At 47.0% G+C, this 18755-nt stretch overlaps 1 protein-coding gene across 1 annotated transcript in view; it reads left to right on the top strand.

Annotated features, from left to right (window-relative positions):
• LOC124743685 (alpha-amylase 2-like) overlaps window positions 1-10365 on the top strand; it is a 144847-nt gene extending 134482 nt beyond the window's left edge. The window contains exon 12 of the mRNA XM_047248888.1: window positions 10220-10365. Coding sequence (XP_047104844.1) covers window positions 10220-10231 — 12 coding nt within the window. The 3' untranslated portion in view covers window positions 10232-10365. The remainder of the gene's footprint in view (window positions 1-10219) is intronic.
• Window positions 10366-18755: the final 8390 nt, after the last annotated feature.

Raw genomic sequence — 18755 nt, 5'->3', positions numbered from 1 at the left:
TGTCCTTAGGTTAGTTAGTTTTAAGTAGTTCTAAGTTCTAGGGGACTGATAACCTCAGAAGTCCCCTTAGAAAAATTAAGAATTACTGTGCTGGCACAGCTCTAACGTTATTCGATTTTCAAACAGCTGAACAAAACTCAACGTACTCAGACAGTTTTCTCTTTATTTATTCTGATCATCACAAAACTGACACACAATAGTTTAGCGCAATGCATTCTGACTTTCAATAATCCCTACAAAAGAACAGCCCTGACTAACAATAACTTTACCTTTCCTGAATCACTTACCGTACCTCACAAAAGTCTTCGCTACTCGAACTACTGCAATACAAATACTGCCAGCGAAACAAAAGATTCTAACTACTGAACGCACTAACTATTGATAGGCATAGTTATCAAATGAAAGATTTTGATAGAGAACAAACAACGTATTTACCTTAATGGTGTTGAAAAGTCATGTGACATCCAATTAAACGAATTTCCTTTTTCTGACGGACACACGTCCAGATCGTCCGCTCATAGTAACCTCTCAAAACTCTGGCATCTCTCTCCTCACATCCATCACTGCTGGCGGCTCACCTCCAACTGCCCAACGCTACGCACTGTTCACATCCAACAGCCCAACAATACACTAGCGAATATTCCAACAAAGAGTCCAACCAGCCACAGATAGCACACAGCGCAGTCAGCGATTTTCATACAGAGCACTACGTGGCGTTACCAACATAAAAGTCTAAACAGCCTACTTACAAAGCCATTTTCCTGTTCCCTGTCGCAAAAAGCAGTCGCATGTGCTTTCCATGAATGCTCTACGCTGGTCTACAGCTCATTCTCTGTGCAAATTGCTGTCCTTGTACCAACGGTTCATGCTAGCAAAGAGATGAAAATAAGAGGGAGCCAAGTCCGGGCTGTATGGTGGGTTATCAAACACTTCCCATCGAAAATGCTGCAGGAGCATCTTTTTTGCAGCTCCAGTGTGCGGCTGAACATTATTACCAAGGACAGAGACACAATATTACCCCTCCCTTGTTCTGAATTGCCTCCGTAGAAGATGTCTGCGTATCGCTTGATGCACTCACTGAATACGATTACCGGTTGAAGCTCGCTTCCTTCCCTGACCTCCTACATAATAAATATCCGTACGTCCCGCTTCAAAGTTCCTGTACCACTGACGCACTTCGCTATCACTCACGACAGTTACGTAATATGGCCTGCATGAAATCAGGAGAAACCCGACAGCATGATGAAATGACTGCACGCATTTCACACTTGGTGGGAGACTGTTGTTCTAGGCATCTTTACGTGCTTACGTTTTGCTCAGAACTGAAAAGTGGGACGTGATGCGATTGACGGGCATACTAGAGATAGTGCACAACACATCTGTGCGAAGCTTGATCAGATTTTCACTGTGATTTTAATTTCGCGATAGATCTGATTTTGAAAATAAAATGCAGCCCTCACAATTATGATGGACAACCAGATGCCTCCGTTTGCCCCTCACCTTTATCAAATATTTGAAGTTACCAGACATATCTTTCAAGATAACAGTTTTCAGGTCCACTAGCCTAAAATAGTAACTGCGTGAGACAAGGGATGTTGAAAAGTCACACATACGAACAGGCGTGCGTGCGGCCCGGACTTGAAAACCTCTGGAAATACCTTGGACTGCCCGAAACACAGCTACAGACGTCGGGGGCAGTTGCTCGGCAGTCTGGCCTGCCTGCGCGTGTTGTTGTGGCAGGAATGATGGGACACTGACGTCTCCCACACCCAGGGGTCCACAACTCTTTTGTGGATACGTGCGTAGTGAGCACGGGACCCCGAGCTAATGTGGCCCTCCTTCCTTTCCGGGCTGCATACCCTCCCTTTCCGCATCCTTCCCCGTCCCCCATCTTCGCCCCCCCCCCCCTTACCTCTGGCTCTTACCTTCCCTTTCTCCCCCTCTGGGAGTATGGTTTGTGCCTACGTCCGGAGACGGACGCTCGAAACTGTTACAAATCCCTTGCTTTCTATACTTGCAAGTCTTTGTCCTTCCTCTGTCCTTCTCTTTTCCTTCCCTCTTCTCTTTGCCCTTTTCTCCGCTGCGGCGTTTGAGACCCCTCTTCTTTCCTTTCCCTTTCTCTATTTTCCTCCCTGTGCGTGTCTGAAGGCCGACCCACGCACTTCCATGCGTAGCCAGTGACGGGGTAACGCGTAATTCCCCGCCCCGGGTAGACAGGTAGGACACGTACGTACCCCCTGGTAACGGCCAGGCCCAGGGAGGGGTGATTACCCGAGCTGATACCTTCCGAAAGTGCCGATTGGTCCCTCCGTCCGTTTGTCGGGAGGTGTGACCTGAGGTGTGAACAAACACCTAAGGCGGGAGTGCCCTCAGAGAGGGCCCCCACAAGGGAGGAGCGCGCCATTGGAGACGCCGGTAATCATGGGGGATTCTTCCGCAATGGTTTCCTCACCTTCCACTATGTCTGCTCACAAGCGTAAGTTCACTGAGTCTCAGCCACAGACAGTTCTTCCATCGTTACCACAGTTCCTTGTTGTTTCTCGGTCTGACGAAGGTCACTACTTCTCCACGGTCAACCCTTTCATTATTCAGAAAGGTGTCGACGCAATTGCAGGTCCTGTAAAGTCTTGTTCCAGATTACGGAATGGCACCCTGTTGTTAGAAACAGTCAGTGCCCTCCAGGCACAAAAATTGCTGCGTACCTCACTACTACACACCTTCCCTGTCCGGGTGGAACCGCACCGCACTTTAAATTCCTCGCGTGGAGTCGTTTATACACACTCCCTCGATGGATTGTCTGACGAAGAAATTCAGCACTACCTGTCTGACCAGGGCGTAACGGCTGTTCATAGGGTTATGAAAAGGGTTGACACGAACATCATTCCAACCCGCACTGTCTTCTTGACATTTGACAAAGTTCAACTCCCATCGAAAATCAAAGCAGGCTATGAGATAATTTCCGTTCGCCCTTACGTCCCAAACCCTACGCGTTGCTATCGGTGTCAGCGGTTCAATCACACCAGCCAGTCCTGTTCCAATCCGGCCAAATGTGTTACGTGCGGCAAGGATGCCCATGAGGGAGCTTGTCCACCTTCATCCCCTCGCTGCATCAACTGTATGGGTGACCACGCTGCTTCCTCTCGAGATTGCCCCGTTTTTAAGGACGAAAAGCTCATCCAGGAAATTAGAGTGAAGGAAAAGGTGTCGACCTTTGCTGCTCGAAAATTATTCGCCAGTCGACAGCCCACCGTGCCTCAGACAGTAAAATACAGCACTGTCCTTGCTTCTCCTCGGCCAACAAAGGAGGCGGCCACGCAGACTTGCGACCTCACCTTTAATGCCACGGTCGTCAGATCGGCCAGCGCAAAGATCGCCCGTTCAACCTCACCACTTTCGCCTGCCCACTCTCTGGCTCACCCTTCGTCAGGTTCTGCTAAATCTCGAGCCCAAAAGTCAGACACCAGGACTTCGAAAAAAGAGCATACTCGTGAAGAGTTTTTACGTACCCCAACTTCCCAACCATCGGTTCCTCCTTCATCTAAACATCATACTTCCAAGAAGGCTACAAAGACACCCAGTTCCTCTCCTTCTCCGCCAAGGCGTGTCCCATTTACAGCACCACCTGGCAGAAATCGCCCTCGGCCGTCTTGTGTGTCGCCGAGGCGCACTGCTGGCGGCCGATCAACCGGCTGATCGCTGGTGGCAGGAGCTGCTCCTGACCAACCTATGGATCAGGATCTTCTGCCTTCGGCTGAATGCCATTCCATACTGTCGGTCGCAAGCTCTGAGCAGTCTTTGAGTTGACAGCGACCTTGGTCACATTCCTCCATTTTCTGTTCACCCTATGTCCATTATCCACTGGAATATCCGCGGTATTCGAGCCAATCGGGATGAATTGTCGATCCTCTTACGATCCTACTCGCCGGTCATCTTCTGTCTTCAGGAAATAAAGCTGCGTCCCCATGACCACTTTGTTCTCCCTCATTTTCAGTCCATCCGATATGATCTCCCCTCTGTTGAAGGCACTCCAGCACATGGAGGACTCATGATTCTTCTCCATGAAACTCTCCATTATCACTCAATCCATTTAAACACTTCCTTCCAAGCTGCCGCCGTCCGTCTTTCCCTTTCCGGATACACGTTCTCTCTTTGTACTGTATACATTCCATTGTCCACACCAATGGCACGAGCTGATCTCCTTCATCTTCTTGGTCAGCTTCCACCCCCCTATTTGCTGGTTGGGGACTTCAATGCCCACCACCCGCTTTGGGGATCTCTACATCCTTGTCCACGTGGCTCACTATTGCTAGACATCTTCCACCAAACGGATCTAGTTTGCCTCAACACTGGGGACCCTACATTTTTGTCTGCCTCCACGACAAATTTATCTCATTTGGACCTTGCGGTCGGTACTGTTCCGCTAGCTCGGCGCTTCGAATGGTTCGCCCTTGATGATACACACTCGAGTGACCACTTTACATGTGTCCTTAGACTGCAGCCTCAACTGCCATACATGCGCCAGCGACGCTGGAAGTTTGCCCAAGCTGATTGGACACTTTTTTCGTCTCTAGCGACATTCGATGACCGTCACTTTCCCAGCGTCGACGATGAGGTCACACATATTACCGACGTTATTCTTACAGCTGCGGAACATTCAATACCACGCACCTCCGAATTGCCCCGGCGCCCGCCAGTTCCTTGGTGGAACGAGGCATGCCGTGATGCAATACGTGAGCGGCGACGTGCTCTCCGCGTTTTCCGCCACCATCCTACTTTGGCCAGCTGTATCCGCTATAAGCAGTTCCGAGCGCGATGCCGTCGTGTCATCCGCGATAGCAAGAAGGCAAGCTGGAAATTCTTTATTAGCTCATTTAACACCTTCACTCCCTCCTCGGAAGTTTGGAGTCGGCTTCGACGGTTCTCAGGCGCGCCTAGTTTCTCCCCGGTCTCTGGGCTCACTGTCGCGCATGACACATTAGTGGACCCCGTCGCAATTTCTAACTCGTTGGGTCAGCACTTTGCTGAGATTTCGAGCTCTTCAAATTAACCGCCAGCGTTTCTCCCGAAGAAACGTGCAGCGGAAGTGCGACCTCTTGCTTTCTCCTCTCAAAATCGCGAAAGCTACAATACTGTTTTCTCCATGCGGGAACTCCAACATGCACTCTCTTCTTCTCGCTCCTCCGCCCCAGGACCGGATGGTATCCACGTCCAAATGTTGCTGCATTTATCAACCCATAGTCTGCGTTACCTCCTTCGCCTTTATAATCGAATTTGGACCGACAGTACTTTTCCCAGACGATGGCGGGAAGCTATCGTCGTTCCTGTTCCGAAAACTGGAAAGGACAAACATCTCCCCTCTAGCTATCGCCCCATTTCTCTCACGAGTAGTGTCTGTAAGGTTTTGGAGCGTATGGTGAATTACCGTTTAGCGTGGTGGCTGGAATCCAGCAGTCTTTTAACACCTGCCCAATGCGGATTCCGAAAGCATCGTTCGGCGGTTGACCATCTTGTTGCTCTCTCCACTTATATCATGAACAATTTTCTCCGGAAACGCCAAACAGTAGCAATATTTTTTGATCTGGAGAGAGCATACGATACCTGTTGGAGGACAGGCATCCTCCGCACACTGTTCTCTTGGGGCTTTCGAGGTCGGCTGCCCCTTTTTCTTCGCGAATTTATGGCAGAGCGCACATTTAGGGTGCGGGTGAACACTACTCTCTCCCGTACCTTCTCCCAAGAAAACGGGGTACCCCAGGGCTCCGTGCTGAGTGTTGTACTGTTTGCCATTGCCATCAATCCAATTATGGATTGTCTCCTTCTTGATGCCTCGGGCTCCCTCTTTGTGGACGATTTTGCGATCTACTACAGCTCTCAACGGACCAGCCTTCTTGAACGACGCCTTCAAGGATGTCTCGATCGCCTCCACTCTTGGAGCATCGAAACCGGCTTCCGTTTTTCTCCCAGGAAGACCGTTTGTGTTAATTTTTGGCGACGTAAGGAGTTTCTTCCGCCCTCCTTACATCTAGGTCCTGTCAACCTTCCGTTTTCAAACGTCGCTAAATTCTTGGGTCTTATGTTTGACAGAAAACTGTGCTGGTCCTCCCACGTTTCCTATCTTTCGGCTCGCTGTCTGCGATCCCTTAACACCCTCCGTGTCCTGAATGGTACCTCCTGGGGAGCGGACCGAGTGGTCCTTCTCCGCCTCTATCGCGCCTTAGTGCGCTCGAAATTGGACTATGGCAGCATAGTCTACTCCTCTGCTCGGCCGTCTATTCTTCGGCGTCTCGACTCTATCCACCACCGTGGATTACGTTTAGTGTCTGGAGCATTTTACACCAGCCCTGTGAAAGCCTTTATGCTGAGACTGCTGAACCTCCGCTGTCCAATCGGCGAGCAGTCCTTCTGAGTCGTTATGCTAGCCACCTGTCTTCCATGCCTGCTAATCCAGCCCATGACCTTTTTTTCGACGCCTCCTTTGATGTAGGGTATGCAGGCCGCCCCTCCTCCCTACTACCACCGGGAGTTCGCTTCCGTCAACTGCTCCATTCTCTTTCCTTCCGCTTTCCTAAAACCTTCTTGACAACTTGGGGTACAGCACCGCCTTGGCTCCGTCCCCGGATCTGCCTGCTCTGTGACCTTTGTCGATTTCCCATGGATGGTGCCCCTTCACTTGTTTATCGTCGGGAATTTGCTGCTCTATGTGCACAAATGACGAACGCCACATTTATTTACACCGACGGCTCGAAAACATCGTTAGCTGTAGGGAGTGCCTATATTGTTGGCGACACCCCAAATCACTTTCGGCTTCCCGACCAGTGTTCGGTTTATACTGCGGAGCTTTACGCTGTTCTCCAGGCTGTCCGGCTGTCCACTACATCCGCCGCCATCAGCGGATACAGTACGTTATCTGCTCAGATTCTCTCAGCTCTCTCCTCAGTCTCCAAGCTCTTTATCCTGTGCACCCTCTGGTCCACCGGATTCAGGACTGTCTGCGCTTGCTCCACCTGGGGGGCGTCTCGGTGGCGTTCCTCTGGCTCCCGGGACACGTTGGTATCTGTGGAAATGAGGCGGCCGATATCGCAGACAAGGCTGCAGTCTCTATTCTTCGGCCAGCTATTCAATCGATTCCCTTCGCCGATCTACGGAGCGTTTTATGTCGTCGTGTTGTTCATTTATGGCACGCGCATTGGTCGACACTTCCCCATAATAAATTGCGGGACGTGAAAGCTCTTCCTTGTGCTTGGACCTCTTCCTCCCGAACGCGTCATCGGGAGGAGGTAATTTTATCTCGACTCCGGATAGGGCATTGTCTTTTTAGCCATCGACATCTTTTAAGCGGCGATCCTCCCCCACTCTGTCCCCACTGCTCTCAGCTGTGGACGGTAAGACACCTTTTAATTGAGTGCCCCTATTTTAATCCGTTACGCTCCCGTCTACAGCTATCGCCTGATATATCGTCGATATTAGCAGATGACACGCGCTCAGCCGACCGCGTTCTCAAGTTTATTAGTGCCAGTGAAATGACGTCAGTCATTTGAAGCTTTTTTTGGGGACAACAAACACCTTTCTGTAGTGGATTTTTAAGCCTTCCTTCTGCTTTTAGTTTCTCCGATTTTATGACTTTCGTTCCCATTGCTGCTGGTTTTCAATTTCGGTTTCTTACTGTTTCCTAAGTCACGGACCGGGCGCTAATGACCATAGCAGTTTTGCGCCCTAAAGCCAAAACAAAAAAAAGAAAAAAAACAAAAAAAGAACTGACGTCTCCCGCATCCAGAAGCTCGTGCATTCTGTGCTATAACGACTGGAGGCTGTCTTTAAATTTCATTGAATTTGTCGCGACATTTTTGCTTGGCGAGCTTATACACTCCTGGAAATGGAAAAAAGAACACATTGACACCGGTGTGTCAGATCCACCATACTTGCTCCGGACACTGCGAGAGGGCTGTACAAGCAATGATCACACGCACGGCACAGCGGACACACCAGGAACCGCGGTGTTGGCCGTCGAATGGCGCTAGCTGCGCAGCATTTGTGCACCGCCGCCGTCAGTGTCAGCCAGTTTGCCGTGGCATACGGAGCTCCATCGCAGTCTTTAACACTGGTAGCATGCCGCGACAGCGTGGACGTGAACCGTATGTGCAGTTGACGGACTTTGAGCGAGGGCGTATAGTGGGCATGCGGGAGGCCGGGTGGACGTACCGCCGAATTGCTCAACACGTGGGGCGTGAGGTCTCCACAGTACATCGATGTTGTCGCCAGTGGTCGGCGGAAGGTGCACGTGCCCGTCGACCTGGGACCGGACCGCAGCGACGCACGGATGCACGCCAAGACCGTAGGATCCTACGCAGTGCCGTAGGGGACCGCACCGCCACTTCCCAGCAAATTAGGGACACTGTTGCTCCTGGGGTATCGGCGAGGACCATTCGCAACCGTCTCCATGACGCTGGGCTACGGTCCCGCACACCGTTAGGCCGTCTTCCGCTCACGCCCCAACATCGTGCAGCCCGCCTCCAGTGGTGTCGCGACAGGCGTGAATGGAGGGACGAATGGAGACGTGTCGTCTTCAGCGATGAGAGTCGCTTCTGCCTTGGTGCCAATGATGGTCGTATGCGTGTTTGGCGCCGTGCAGGTGAGCGCCACAATCAGGACTGCATACGACCGAGGCACACAGGGCCAACACCCGGTATCATGGTGTGGGGAGCGATCTCCTACACTGGCCGTACACCACTGGTGATCGTCGAGGGGACACTGAATAGTGCACGGTACATCCAAACCGTCATCGAACCCATCGTTCTACCATTCCTAGACCGGCAAGGGAACTTGCTGTTCCAACAGGACAATGCACACCCGCATGTATCCCGTGCCATCCAACGTGCTCTAGAAGGTGTAAGTCAACTACCCTGGCCAGCAAGATCTCCGGATCTGTCCCCCATTGAGCATGTTTGGGACTGGATGAAGCGTCGTCTCACGCGGTCTGCACGTCCAGCACGAACGCTGGTCCAACTGAGGCGCCAGGTGGAAATGGCATGGCAAGCCGTTCCACAGGACTACATCCAGCATCTCTACGATCGTCTCCATGGGAGAATAGCAGCCTGCATTGCTGCGAAAGGTGGATACACACTGTACTAGTGCCGACATTGTGCATGCTCTGTTGCCTGTGTCTATGTGCCTGAGGTTCTGTCAGTGTGATCATGTGATGTATCTGACCCCAGGAATGTGTCAATAAAGTTTCCCCTTCCTGGGACAATGAATTCACGGTGTTCTTATTTCAATTTCCAGGAGTGTATTAATCTGTCTCCTTTCTCTTACACTTCCTTACTGTCGTCTGCGGTTTATTTATCCTGAATTCTGTATCTGTATTTTTATAATATACTTTTCCATAACTCACTTGGCGTCGCCTAGAAGGGTTTTCGAGCAAGAACCTCAGCCTTGACAACTTTTTACCCTGTGCTGTTACTGATGGAATTTCATTTCGCTCATTAGTTTTTCTGTATACAATCTGAGGCTTCTTCAAGTATTGCAAGCAGTACATTCATAATCAACTGTTGACTTTCTAGGCCTAACACAGATCAGGATTTTCTGTTTGTTTTATGGTGTACTCCCTCAGCCTTTGAAGATCGCTCTTACCCGCAAGGCAGTAATATTCTCTTCTGTTTACCTCCAGGGAGGATGGGTTGTCACTTTCTCCGCCTCTGTCATTCCGAAGGTCTCCTTCTCTGCACAAAATATTTATGTACCGACCAATACATAGCTCCAGAGACCCTTCTGTCGGATGCCCAGACGTTACATACCGGAACAATACCGGTGCTACTTGACACATCTCCCTACCGAATAAAGGCGCGTAACGCACCGAAGGTTCAAGAATGTCAGATTCGCCAGCTAGCGCATGCTAACCAAAGAGCACGAAGGTAGTAGACACAGTGTCCTTATACGATGTCCTCGTGTTTACTCCAAAGTACATAAATTATGACAGATACGTAATATAAATTCTTATATTTTTGTCTGAGTTTCATTCATTTTACTACTGTATCCAATAATCAGCATTCCAGTCGTTTTGTTCCAGCTTACGAAGCACAGAAGGTACCGTACAAAAATATGCAGCAACTGCTGTTACTTTGTTCATATCCATACGGTGACTTCTAATTTTATTGGCGTACATATACGCTCCTTGTTCTTAAGAAGCAACTTTATCTGATATTTTCCTACTATTTTCTTTCAGTTAACGCTGTGACTTGGAATTAATGAAGTGCAGCAGTAATGACGTTCTTTTGGATCAACGTCATTACGAGAAGATCTGAAGAAGTGTTACATTTTAAATATATTATTGTATCTACATAACTCAGAGTTCTGAAACGTACGCTGCGTGGAACCTAAAATAAATGTTTATTCAAATATTTAGAAAGAGTCGCGTAGATGAAAGTACTAAGGTAATTACCTTGGTTAATTTCTCTAGAATAAGTCGTCGTTTCAACGACAGCCACTTGCAGTAGGGGGAAAATGATGTGTCTCTGACAAACTTACGAAAAGAAGAAAGCGCACAGAAATGACAATGGAACTGTTAAAGATTTCTCTGAAGTGACTACTTTCCTTTTTTCCCTGTATATAATTTTCTTTAGTCTTTACCCAGCACGACCTACGCTTAAAGCATGCAGCGATTTACACTGTATACTCACATTAATGCGACCACCTGCCAATTTGCAGTGCGGGTGCTGCGAGACGTGCAGGTAGATTGTCAGTGAGGCTCTGGGAGGTACCCGTAGGGATGTCTGAGCCGCGCCGATTCCAGAACCGTGGCCAGGTGCTAGGTTTCTCGGTTCACAATCCATGGCGCATACAGTCCGATCGACGAGCTTCCACAGATTCTCTGCTGGGTTTAAATCCGGGGAGTTTGGTGACCATGGAAGTACGGTTAACTCATCCTAGCGCTCTGCCGTACGTGGAAATGCACTGCCAGCTGTGACACGTTCCACTGTCCTGCTGGAAGATGCCACCGTGCCGAGGGAAAACAAACTGCTGTAGGGGTGGATACGTTCCCCAAGCCTAGAGGTATACTTGTGTTTATCCATTGTGCCTTCCAGAATGGCGAGCTCATCAAGATCGCCCACGAAAACATTTCCCAGACCGTAACGCTCCGTCCTCTGGCCTGGACCCTGTCCACAATTATTCACTCAGTTTGCTTTGAGGCTGTTCACCGGGTACCTACCAACTGACAACTCTCCGATGGAGCATAAAATGGGACTGGTCTGGAAAGGCCGCCTGTCGCCAATCAGTGGATGTCCTGTTGAGGTATTGGCGTGCAAATTCCAGCCTGTGCATCAACAGCAATCAACATGGGTGCATGAATCAGGCGCCTGCTGAGGATGCCCACACGCAGCTACTTTCTCTGAACGGTCTTTGGGGAGATACTGTTCGTTGCCTCTTGGTTCATCCGGACGGCCAGTTGCTCATAAGTTGCACGTCTCCTGGCCCAAACATGTGTCTCGAGCCATCGGTCACCTCTGTCTTCTATGACCCATGGCGCACCACAGTTGTCTAGGCGCCATTCCTGGATAACGCCATTTTGCGAAGCACGGTGTTCTTTAACCAAATCGAGCGAGGTGGCGCAGTTGGTAGCACATTGGACTCGCCTTCGGGAGGACGACGGTTCAATCCCGCGTCCGGCCATCCTGATTTAGGTTTTCCGTGATTTCCCTAAATCACTCCAGGCAAATGCCGGGATGGTTCCTTTGAAAGGACACGGCCGACTTCAATCCCCATCCTTCCCTAATCCGATGAAACCCATGACCTCGCTGTTTGGTCTCTTCCCCTCTACAATCCCATCTTTAACCAAGGCGGCACGCGTAAAATTTATAATCCTAGCTGTTTCGGAAATGCTTCCATCCTATGTCGGAAAACCGATGATAATGTGCTTTTGGAAGTAAGATAAATCGATCCGTTCCAGCATTACGACAACGACTGCACAATTTTTCGCGACCCCCGATACGCTTCATATACCTTCCATTGCCGCCTGCCGTCTGTGTATGATTTTTGGACATTGGCGTCGAACGTAGGCGACTGCACCGTGTATTATGGTTCCATTTTGATTACAATCACTATTTCACCGTAATCATCATACTGAATCAGAATTTAGTTTCACTTCGGCTAGTGTGCCTCACAAAAGAGAACAAGAAAATTCTCGGCCTCGCCGCATAAGGCTGTATTTCTAGAATAAAAATGGACTTATTATTCGCTGTCCCTCTAGATGCTTCCTACAGTAGCACGTGAACATTCGCCAGCTTCGTCGTTTTCGAGATACTCGTTTACAGGCCCTGCGTAATAATAGTCTGTCCTTTAAGTGGCTTATCTCAATGCATTTCCTCATTTGCAGCCAATATCTTCCCTAGGGTGGTCCCCCGCCCATGTGTGCTTCGCTTACGTACGTTAGTTATCTCGTCATGTGCCTGCAACGCCACCAGACGGCATCCAACGTCGCGGTGGGCAGTGATCATAATGTTGACTTATGAGCGTATATAGATAAGGTGAACGTGGATTCGTGGTTGGGTATGGGTAATTTATAAACGTTTCAAACAGACAATGGATGGAGTTGTATTTGACTGAGGGTTTCTGGAGACACTGTATTTAAAACTACATGGAATCGAATAAAAGAAATGTCAGAAAAATGTGCTACAGGATTTCACAAAAAGAAAACTTTATTTACTTCAGGCACTGCAAATTATCAATGTAACTTCTCGAAGTTGAGGGACAAAATATTACGTGTGTATGTTTTCGAATATAAAACAGAGCTGGATGAAGTTTACGTAGAATACAACACACTGTCCCGCTGGCCACTTTACTAAAGCTGAACTGTGCTAAAGGGAGTGGTACCGTTGTTAAGACGAACAAGGCAGCGGAATTCTCTCACAATTCTCCTCTAACGCTGGTTCTCAAAATTTAGCCAACACTGATTTACTAGAACACTGCCGCCTTTCTTCCAGCGTTTTCCATTTATTTCCCTGAGAATTTCTCTTATGCTTTTGTGAGCTACTGTGACACAACTGTAAAGAGTCGGCGACTGTGATGAAAACTTGTGGAGTGTACTGTCACATTTGTGTTATCGATGATAAGGGAGAAGGTAAAAAGTGGACCCAGAGAATAACAGCAAGAGAACAGCTGAGCACTGTCACTGTCGTATTCCTTCTGTCCACGGAAGGGTGCTGGGGGGATACTGACTCGAAGGTCGTTAGTTAGGGGTTGCCCTACAGCTGGGAAATTGTAATCAAAATTGTTACATAGAATTCAACGTCCGAGTAGAGTGTCATATCTTCCACTCCATCTGCAGTTTATCAGTGCTAAAATTGAAGACAACAAACAGAAATTTGAAATCTTAAATGTTGCATTTAAAAATGTATTGATACATGAGGATACTAAGCAATGTTTGACCACCGCACACAGATACGAGTGACATTGGAATGAGGACTCCCACAATAGTAATGAAAGACTTCAAAACAGATCCCGATTGATTCCTAGTGCCTTCTACGTGCAATATGTTTCGGTCTTAGCCCATTTCCTAAATCACATTTATCGAGAACGTCTGGCGCAGCATTTAGTGTCGTGTTACTGGACGAAAGGGATCACTCCTGATTACAAAAAGGTTAAAACACACGATGTGCGGAATTACAGATCAATATTGTTGCAAGATCATATAACATGCTTTAAGCTGAAACCATACGACGTCCCATTATCAAAAGAAGCTTCTCTCCGAATCAGCACTGATTCAGGAGAAACCTCCGGTGTGGCACAAAGCTTGCTTATTCACACATCGTATCTTTGTAGTAGTAGACACAGGTGCGCAGGTAGATTCAGCCATCTCAGATCTCCGTAAACCGTTCCACATGGTACCACAGTGTCTACTACTAACCAAGATTCAGCTGAAGTTAGTATGCTGAGGGACATACGACCCAGTTAGTGAACTTTTACTACCAGAAACCAGTAAGTTACACTGGACAACGAACGCTACACAGAAATGAAAGTAACATGAGCTCTGCTGTTCTCAGTATGCATCAGTGACTTATTAGATATCATCAGGAGGCACATCGGATTGTTCCCTAACGATGTTACAGACTACTGCAGAGCTATGCAACGCGGACGCCCATGATATGTTCTCCAGGCGTCCTATATAAGCAAGTTTCCACTCTAGCGATTTCTAATATTAAATCAAATTTCAGAATAAAACTGGTTTTTGTACACTCACAGCTGTACTCATTATTTCCCTGAGCAAGCGCTAGACTTCAATTGCTGGGAACTGGAGATCCCAACAAAGCTTTGCCGCAAACAATAAGTTCGGTCTTTTTGAGAACTGTTGTTTGTACGGACAGCTTCTCCCTGTGCAAAGTTTTTGATGCCGTCCAGTACAACTAGACAGGTTCAGTTACCGGTACTTGTCTTGTGTCTGATCGATTATTCTTAATAAAATATGGATGAAAGACAAAAAACTTACCGTTTTGACAGTCACTATTTTAGGAACGTTGTTATGTCGAATTCAGAGGAAATCTCCCGAATTTATTGTGTAACAGTAGTGTGCCTGTTCCCAAGAAAATTCGTGTAGAATGTCATTCATGAAATCTTGCCAGGCTTGCATCCGGGTGATTCAGTTCAAATTCCACGACGTTTCGATGAGTGTCATTCTCATCATCTTCACCAGAAGAACAGTCATCGAAACGTCGCCGAATTTTTGGTAAGGTTACTCGGTTAACAAGTTGATCCGTCTTCTCCTGAAGGGCCTACAGGTCAGATCGGAGTAACTTTCCTGATAAGACTCTAGATACACAAGAAATCAGAGTTCTATTAATACAAATAATGTTTGACGAACCACTGACCTCCATATTGGTCTGAAGCCATTTCTGTCAGTATTAGACATTTGCGCTTTAGTCTGATTCTTTCTCAATAATTTCTAATTTCTTCACGGCATTGCAGTCGTCGCTTCCTATTCGTGTACATGTGGTTGTGTGTGTGTGTGTGTGTGTGTGTGTGTGTATCTGTGTGAGTGCGTGGATATGCGTACACGTATGAGCGCAAGTACAGGCAGTTGTGGAATACCTATTAGTAGATGGTACCGAGCCACGTGCGCAATGTTACAACAATGCACTCCGAACTTGTCCTCTGTCTCTAATGATCCCGTTGTCGACGAAACACTTCCTTTTTTGATTTCCATGGTAATCTTCGTTTGCACTGCGGAAACGAGCTGAAAGTGGCTCAGTTATACAGTAATATTCACGGAAATCTGGAAACTTGCTGTCAGCAGTGCTACCGACGGCTGCTGAAGGGTACGCTGATAGGAATGCGCATAGAGAACTTGATGATCAGTGTAGTTTCGCACATGTCCAAATTGTTTGAGAACTGACAAATCAGCAGGCAAAATTAATACTTGTGCCTGTACTGGCGTCAGTGGAGACAGCGTAGTGATTAAGGCACTGGACACGTCCTCGGAATAGTGATTCAAAATTCCATTCCATTATTATTTTATTTAGGTTTTCCGCAGTACTTATAAATCAATGCCAGCTTTGAAAAGGACCACGGGCTATATATTCTTCCCTAAGCTTGCCCGGCTGAGCTTTTCCTCCGCATCTAATGAGCGATTTGACCTCAGGATGTTCAACACTAACTTTTCTCCCTTGATTATGACCTATAGTGACTTTTGCACATTTGTACCCGTGTAGAAAAATTGTCGTTCTCAAAAATCCGACACTGCGAGACAAATTCCCAAGTACGAACAAGTATAATGTTCGAGCACATAATCGTGATGAAACAATGAAAAATGCTTTCGAAAACGCTCATGCGACGATTGCGCTGTCCCAACAAATTTATATCCTCGCATCAGTGGTAGGCATTTGGGGTTTGTTGTCAGACCTTCACACCTTCCTCTGAGGAAACCACATTTTACAACCCCAAGAAATGGAATGTTGCTCATCCGAGGAGGTCGCCGGTCGTCTGGTCAGTAGAAGTCTGTCTAATTTCCCTTTCATCCGTCAGCCCTATGCCGAGCGAGATGCTACAGTGGTTAAGACAATGGATTCGCACCAGGGAGCATTTCCGAAAATTGCTGAATGCGAATGTAAAGGACATGGTCTGTATCCGTCCCCGTCATTCACCAATCCGATTCCGTTTTTAGTGATCTTGTGGTCGACGAGTTTTTAAATGCTTATAACAATTGCGGATACATAAACCTTTATGTACTTTTAGAAGAATCGTATGAATGAATTACATTTAGACTTTTTATACTGAAAATTTACGACATTAATATGACAAAATCACAAGTATAATTTAAAAATTAGTCATTTGCACAATTAATTTCTTTTTAAGAAAGTGTTCAAAATTATGTGCTGCAAAAGCAGGCACAAGAATAAAATCAAACAGTACCTCAGTATCAGTGCCGTTATAGACCTTCAAAATAATACTTCATAGCTCTCTGTGAAACTGTGCGCTGGCAGACTGAGCACATAGTGAGGAAATTCGGAATGCCGCTTCATGAAACCCCGTTATGCCGCCTGTTTTCCTGTTATTGTTCAAATGATGTGCCAGCTTGATGTGTTCCGGTAAATAATAAACTAATCTTAAAAATTCTGTTGTTTAGGGGCAAAACCAATTGTCTGAATGTCTGAGATGTCTGATTATCTCATCTTACAATTGACCAATGAAAGAATTTTTAAATCTACGCCAGAAGGAACCATTGTTGTACATTTCCGTCTTTTAAGAACAGCAACATGTTGTCCTAAGGAGACCTTAGGGACTCAAAAACGCCCTACTTCTCCCCCGATGCGACCGACAGGTTTGTTTTCATTCTCTCCTCATCCAATTTTGATTTCTTTGGAGCTGGCGTTCTGACTAATCCGTGAATAAGAAAGAACCTTCATTATGTTTGTGTGAGTAACTGATTCTTTGCCGGGGGCTGAGCAGAATCGTAGTGTGCGAAACTGGGACTAACATGACAGTTTTAAACAGACTTAGCGCTACTGAAACGTAGCTAAGTTCTGTTAACAAAAGAGCTCTTTCCTTTTCTTAATTCATTCACGTTTTCACCAATATTATAACAGATACCAAAAAACGATGAAAAATTTCTATTAATGTTATCTGCACAGTACTAGTAATAATCGACGTTCACTCAAAAATTTCTTACCGCTGCCAAGGTGGAAAGAAAAGGAACTGAGAAACAACACACAAGCGTGGTCCTCTACATCTGCAGAATATTCACCTCTTTCGCCTTATAGCGTAGAAATGAATAAGCCAAACGTGTCCAGCTCTAGTGCAAACTCTTCTACTGTCACAGCAGAAGCTTCCAAAGAGTTAACAAAACGTTACAGTACATCAGTACTGCCTCCTTTTGCCCGAAACTGAGCGACCGTCATTATTTTGCGACCCAGATACATCGATAGGTCCATCGTTGATGGTAGTCAATCAAATCCGTGACGTTTCAGCAGAACACATGTACGACATGTACTGCGTACTGTACGAATCAGTTTTAGGGGTGGTGATAATCTTGTCAGAGTAAGTCTGTGGTACAAGCCCGTGACCATAAGGGCATAAGTATGTTTGCTGTATATCGCTCTTTATAATTCTGCTCCAATGTCGTTGTCATCACTGCCATCGGCTGTCCGATGTATGTCTAATTGCGCTTTTATTTTACTTTAAGAGTCTTCAAATGGTTCAAATGGCTCTGAGCCCTATGGGACTTAACATCTGAGGTCATCAGTCTCCTAGAACTTAGAACTACTTAAACCTAACTAACCTGAGGACATCACTCACATCCATGCCCGAGGCAGGATTCGAACCTGCGACCGTAACGGTAGCGCGGTTCCAGACAGAAGCGCCTAGAACCGACGGCCACACCGGCTGGCCTTGAAGAGTCTGTTTGTAAGCTAACTTCGTAATTTTGTGCTACTCTGCTTTTATGCGATTATGTTTATTTGGCACTTTGTAACCATTGTTGGCCGTATGGTCCTTGTAACCCAAAACCAAAATAAAGAAATAAAAAAAAGTCGTGACCCGGCTATTGGGCTGACTGCAGGTGCAGAGCGGCCTTCCGTCGCCGCGGCATTGAGGGGCAGTGTGACGGGCGCATCACGCCAGCCGCCTTTCGCCCCCAGGAGAGATCTCCAGTATTCATTTGATTCCAGGCTGAATGGGCCTGGGGTTGTTATGGAGGGAATGGAAAGAGGGAAATTCCCGTTCTTTTCTGGGATTGAACCCGGTACCTCCAGGGCCGGAGTGCGAGGGCATTCATGCGCGGGTCGAGGGTGGACTGAGAGCCCCCCCCCCTCCCTCCTCCTCCAGTCCTAGCTCTCAGCGAAAGGTAAAAATATAGTGCAGTCAAGTATTTTCCTTTGAAGAAACAATTTAAAAGTCAGTATTTCGTAAGTTTTTAACAGAGGCGGAACTGGAACTTTCTCATGGCTACTTACAAGTCGAAATTTGTCTCTTAAAACACTAAAAGTATTCCATACTCTCCTCACCCCCCTCCCCCCACTAGCACTGTTGATATTTTTAAAAAAATCGGGAATCAGATAGTTCGATATTTAAAACAAAATCATTACCTGCCCTAGATTAAAGCTCAGTAAGACTCTTTCACACAGTGAAAGTAAAATTATGTTCTACTACAATTTTAAAAGAACAACTTCAAATACTTATCGAAAATTGCGAAAAAAATTTAATATAAAATAAAAATATCGGTACTCGATATTGCCATTTCGATATCGATATATTTGTGAAAAGAATATCGCCTA

This window comes from Schistocerca piceifrons, chromosome 1 (genome assembly GCF_021461385.2).
Source record: "Schistocerca piceifrons isolate TAMUIC-IGC-003096 chromosome 1, iqSchPice1.1, whole genome shotgun sequence".
NCBI lineage: Eukaryota > Metazoa > Arthropoda > Insecta > Orthoptera > Acrididae > Schistocerca > Schistocerca piceifrons.
Note: the sequence above shows the minus strand (reverse complement) of the source record. Positions and strands in the feature narration are given on the sequence as shown.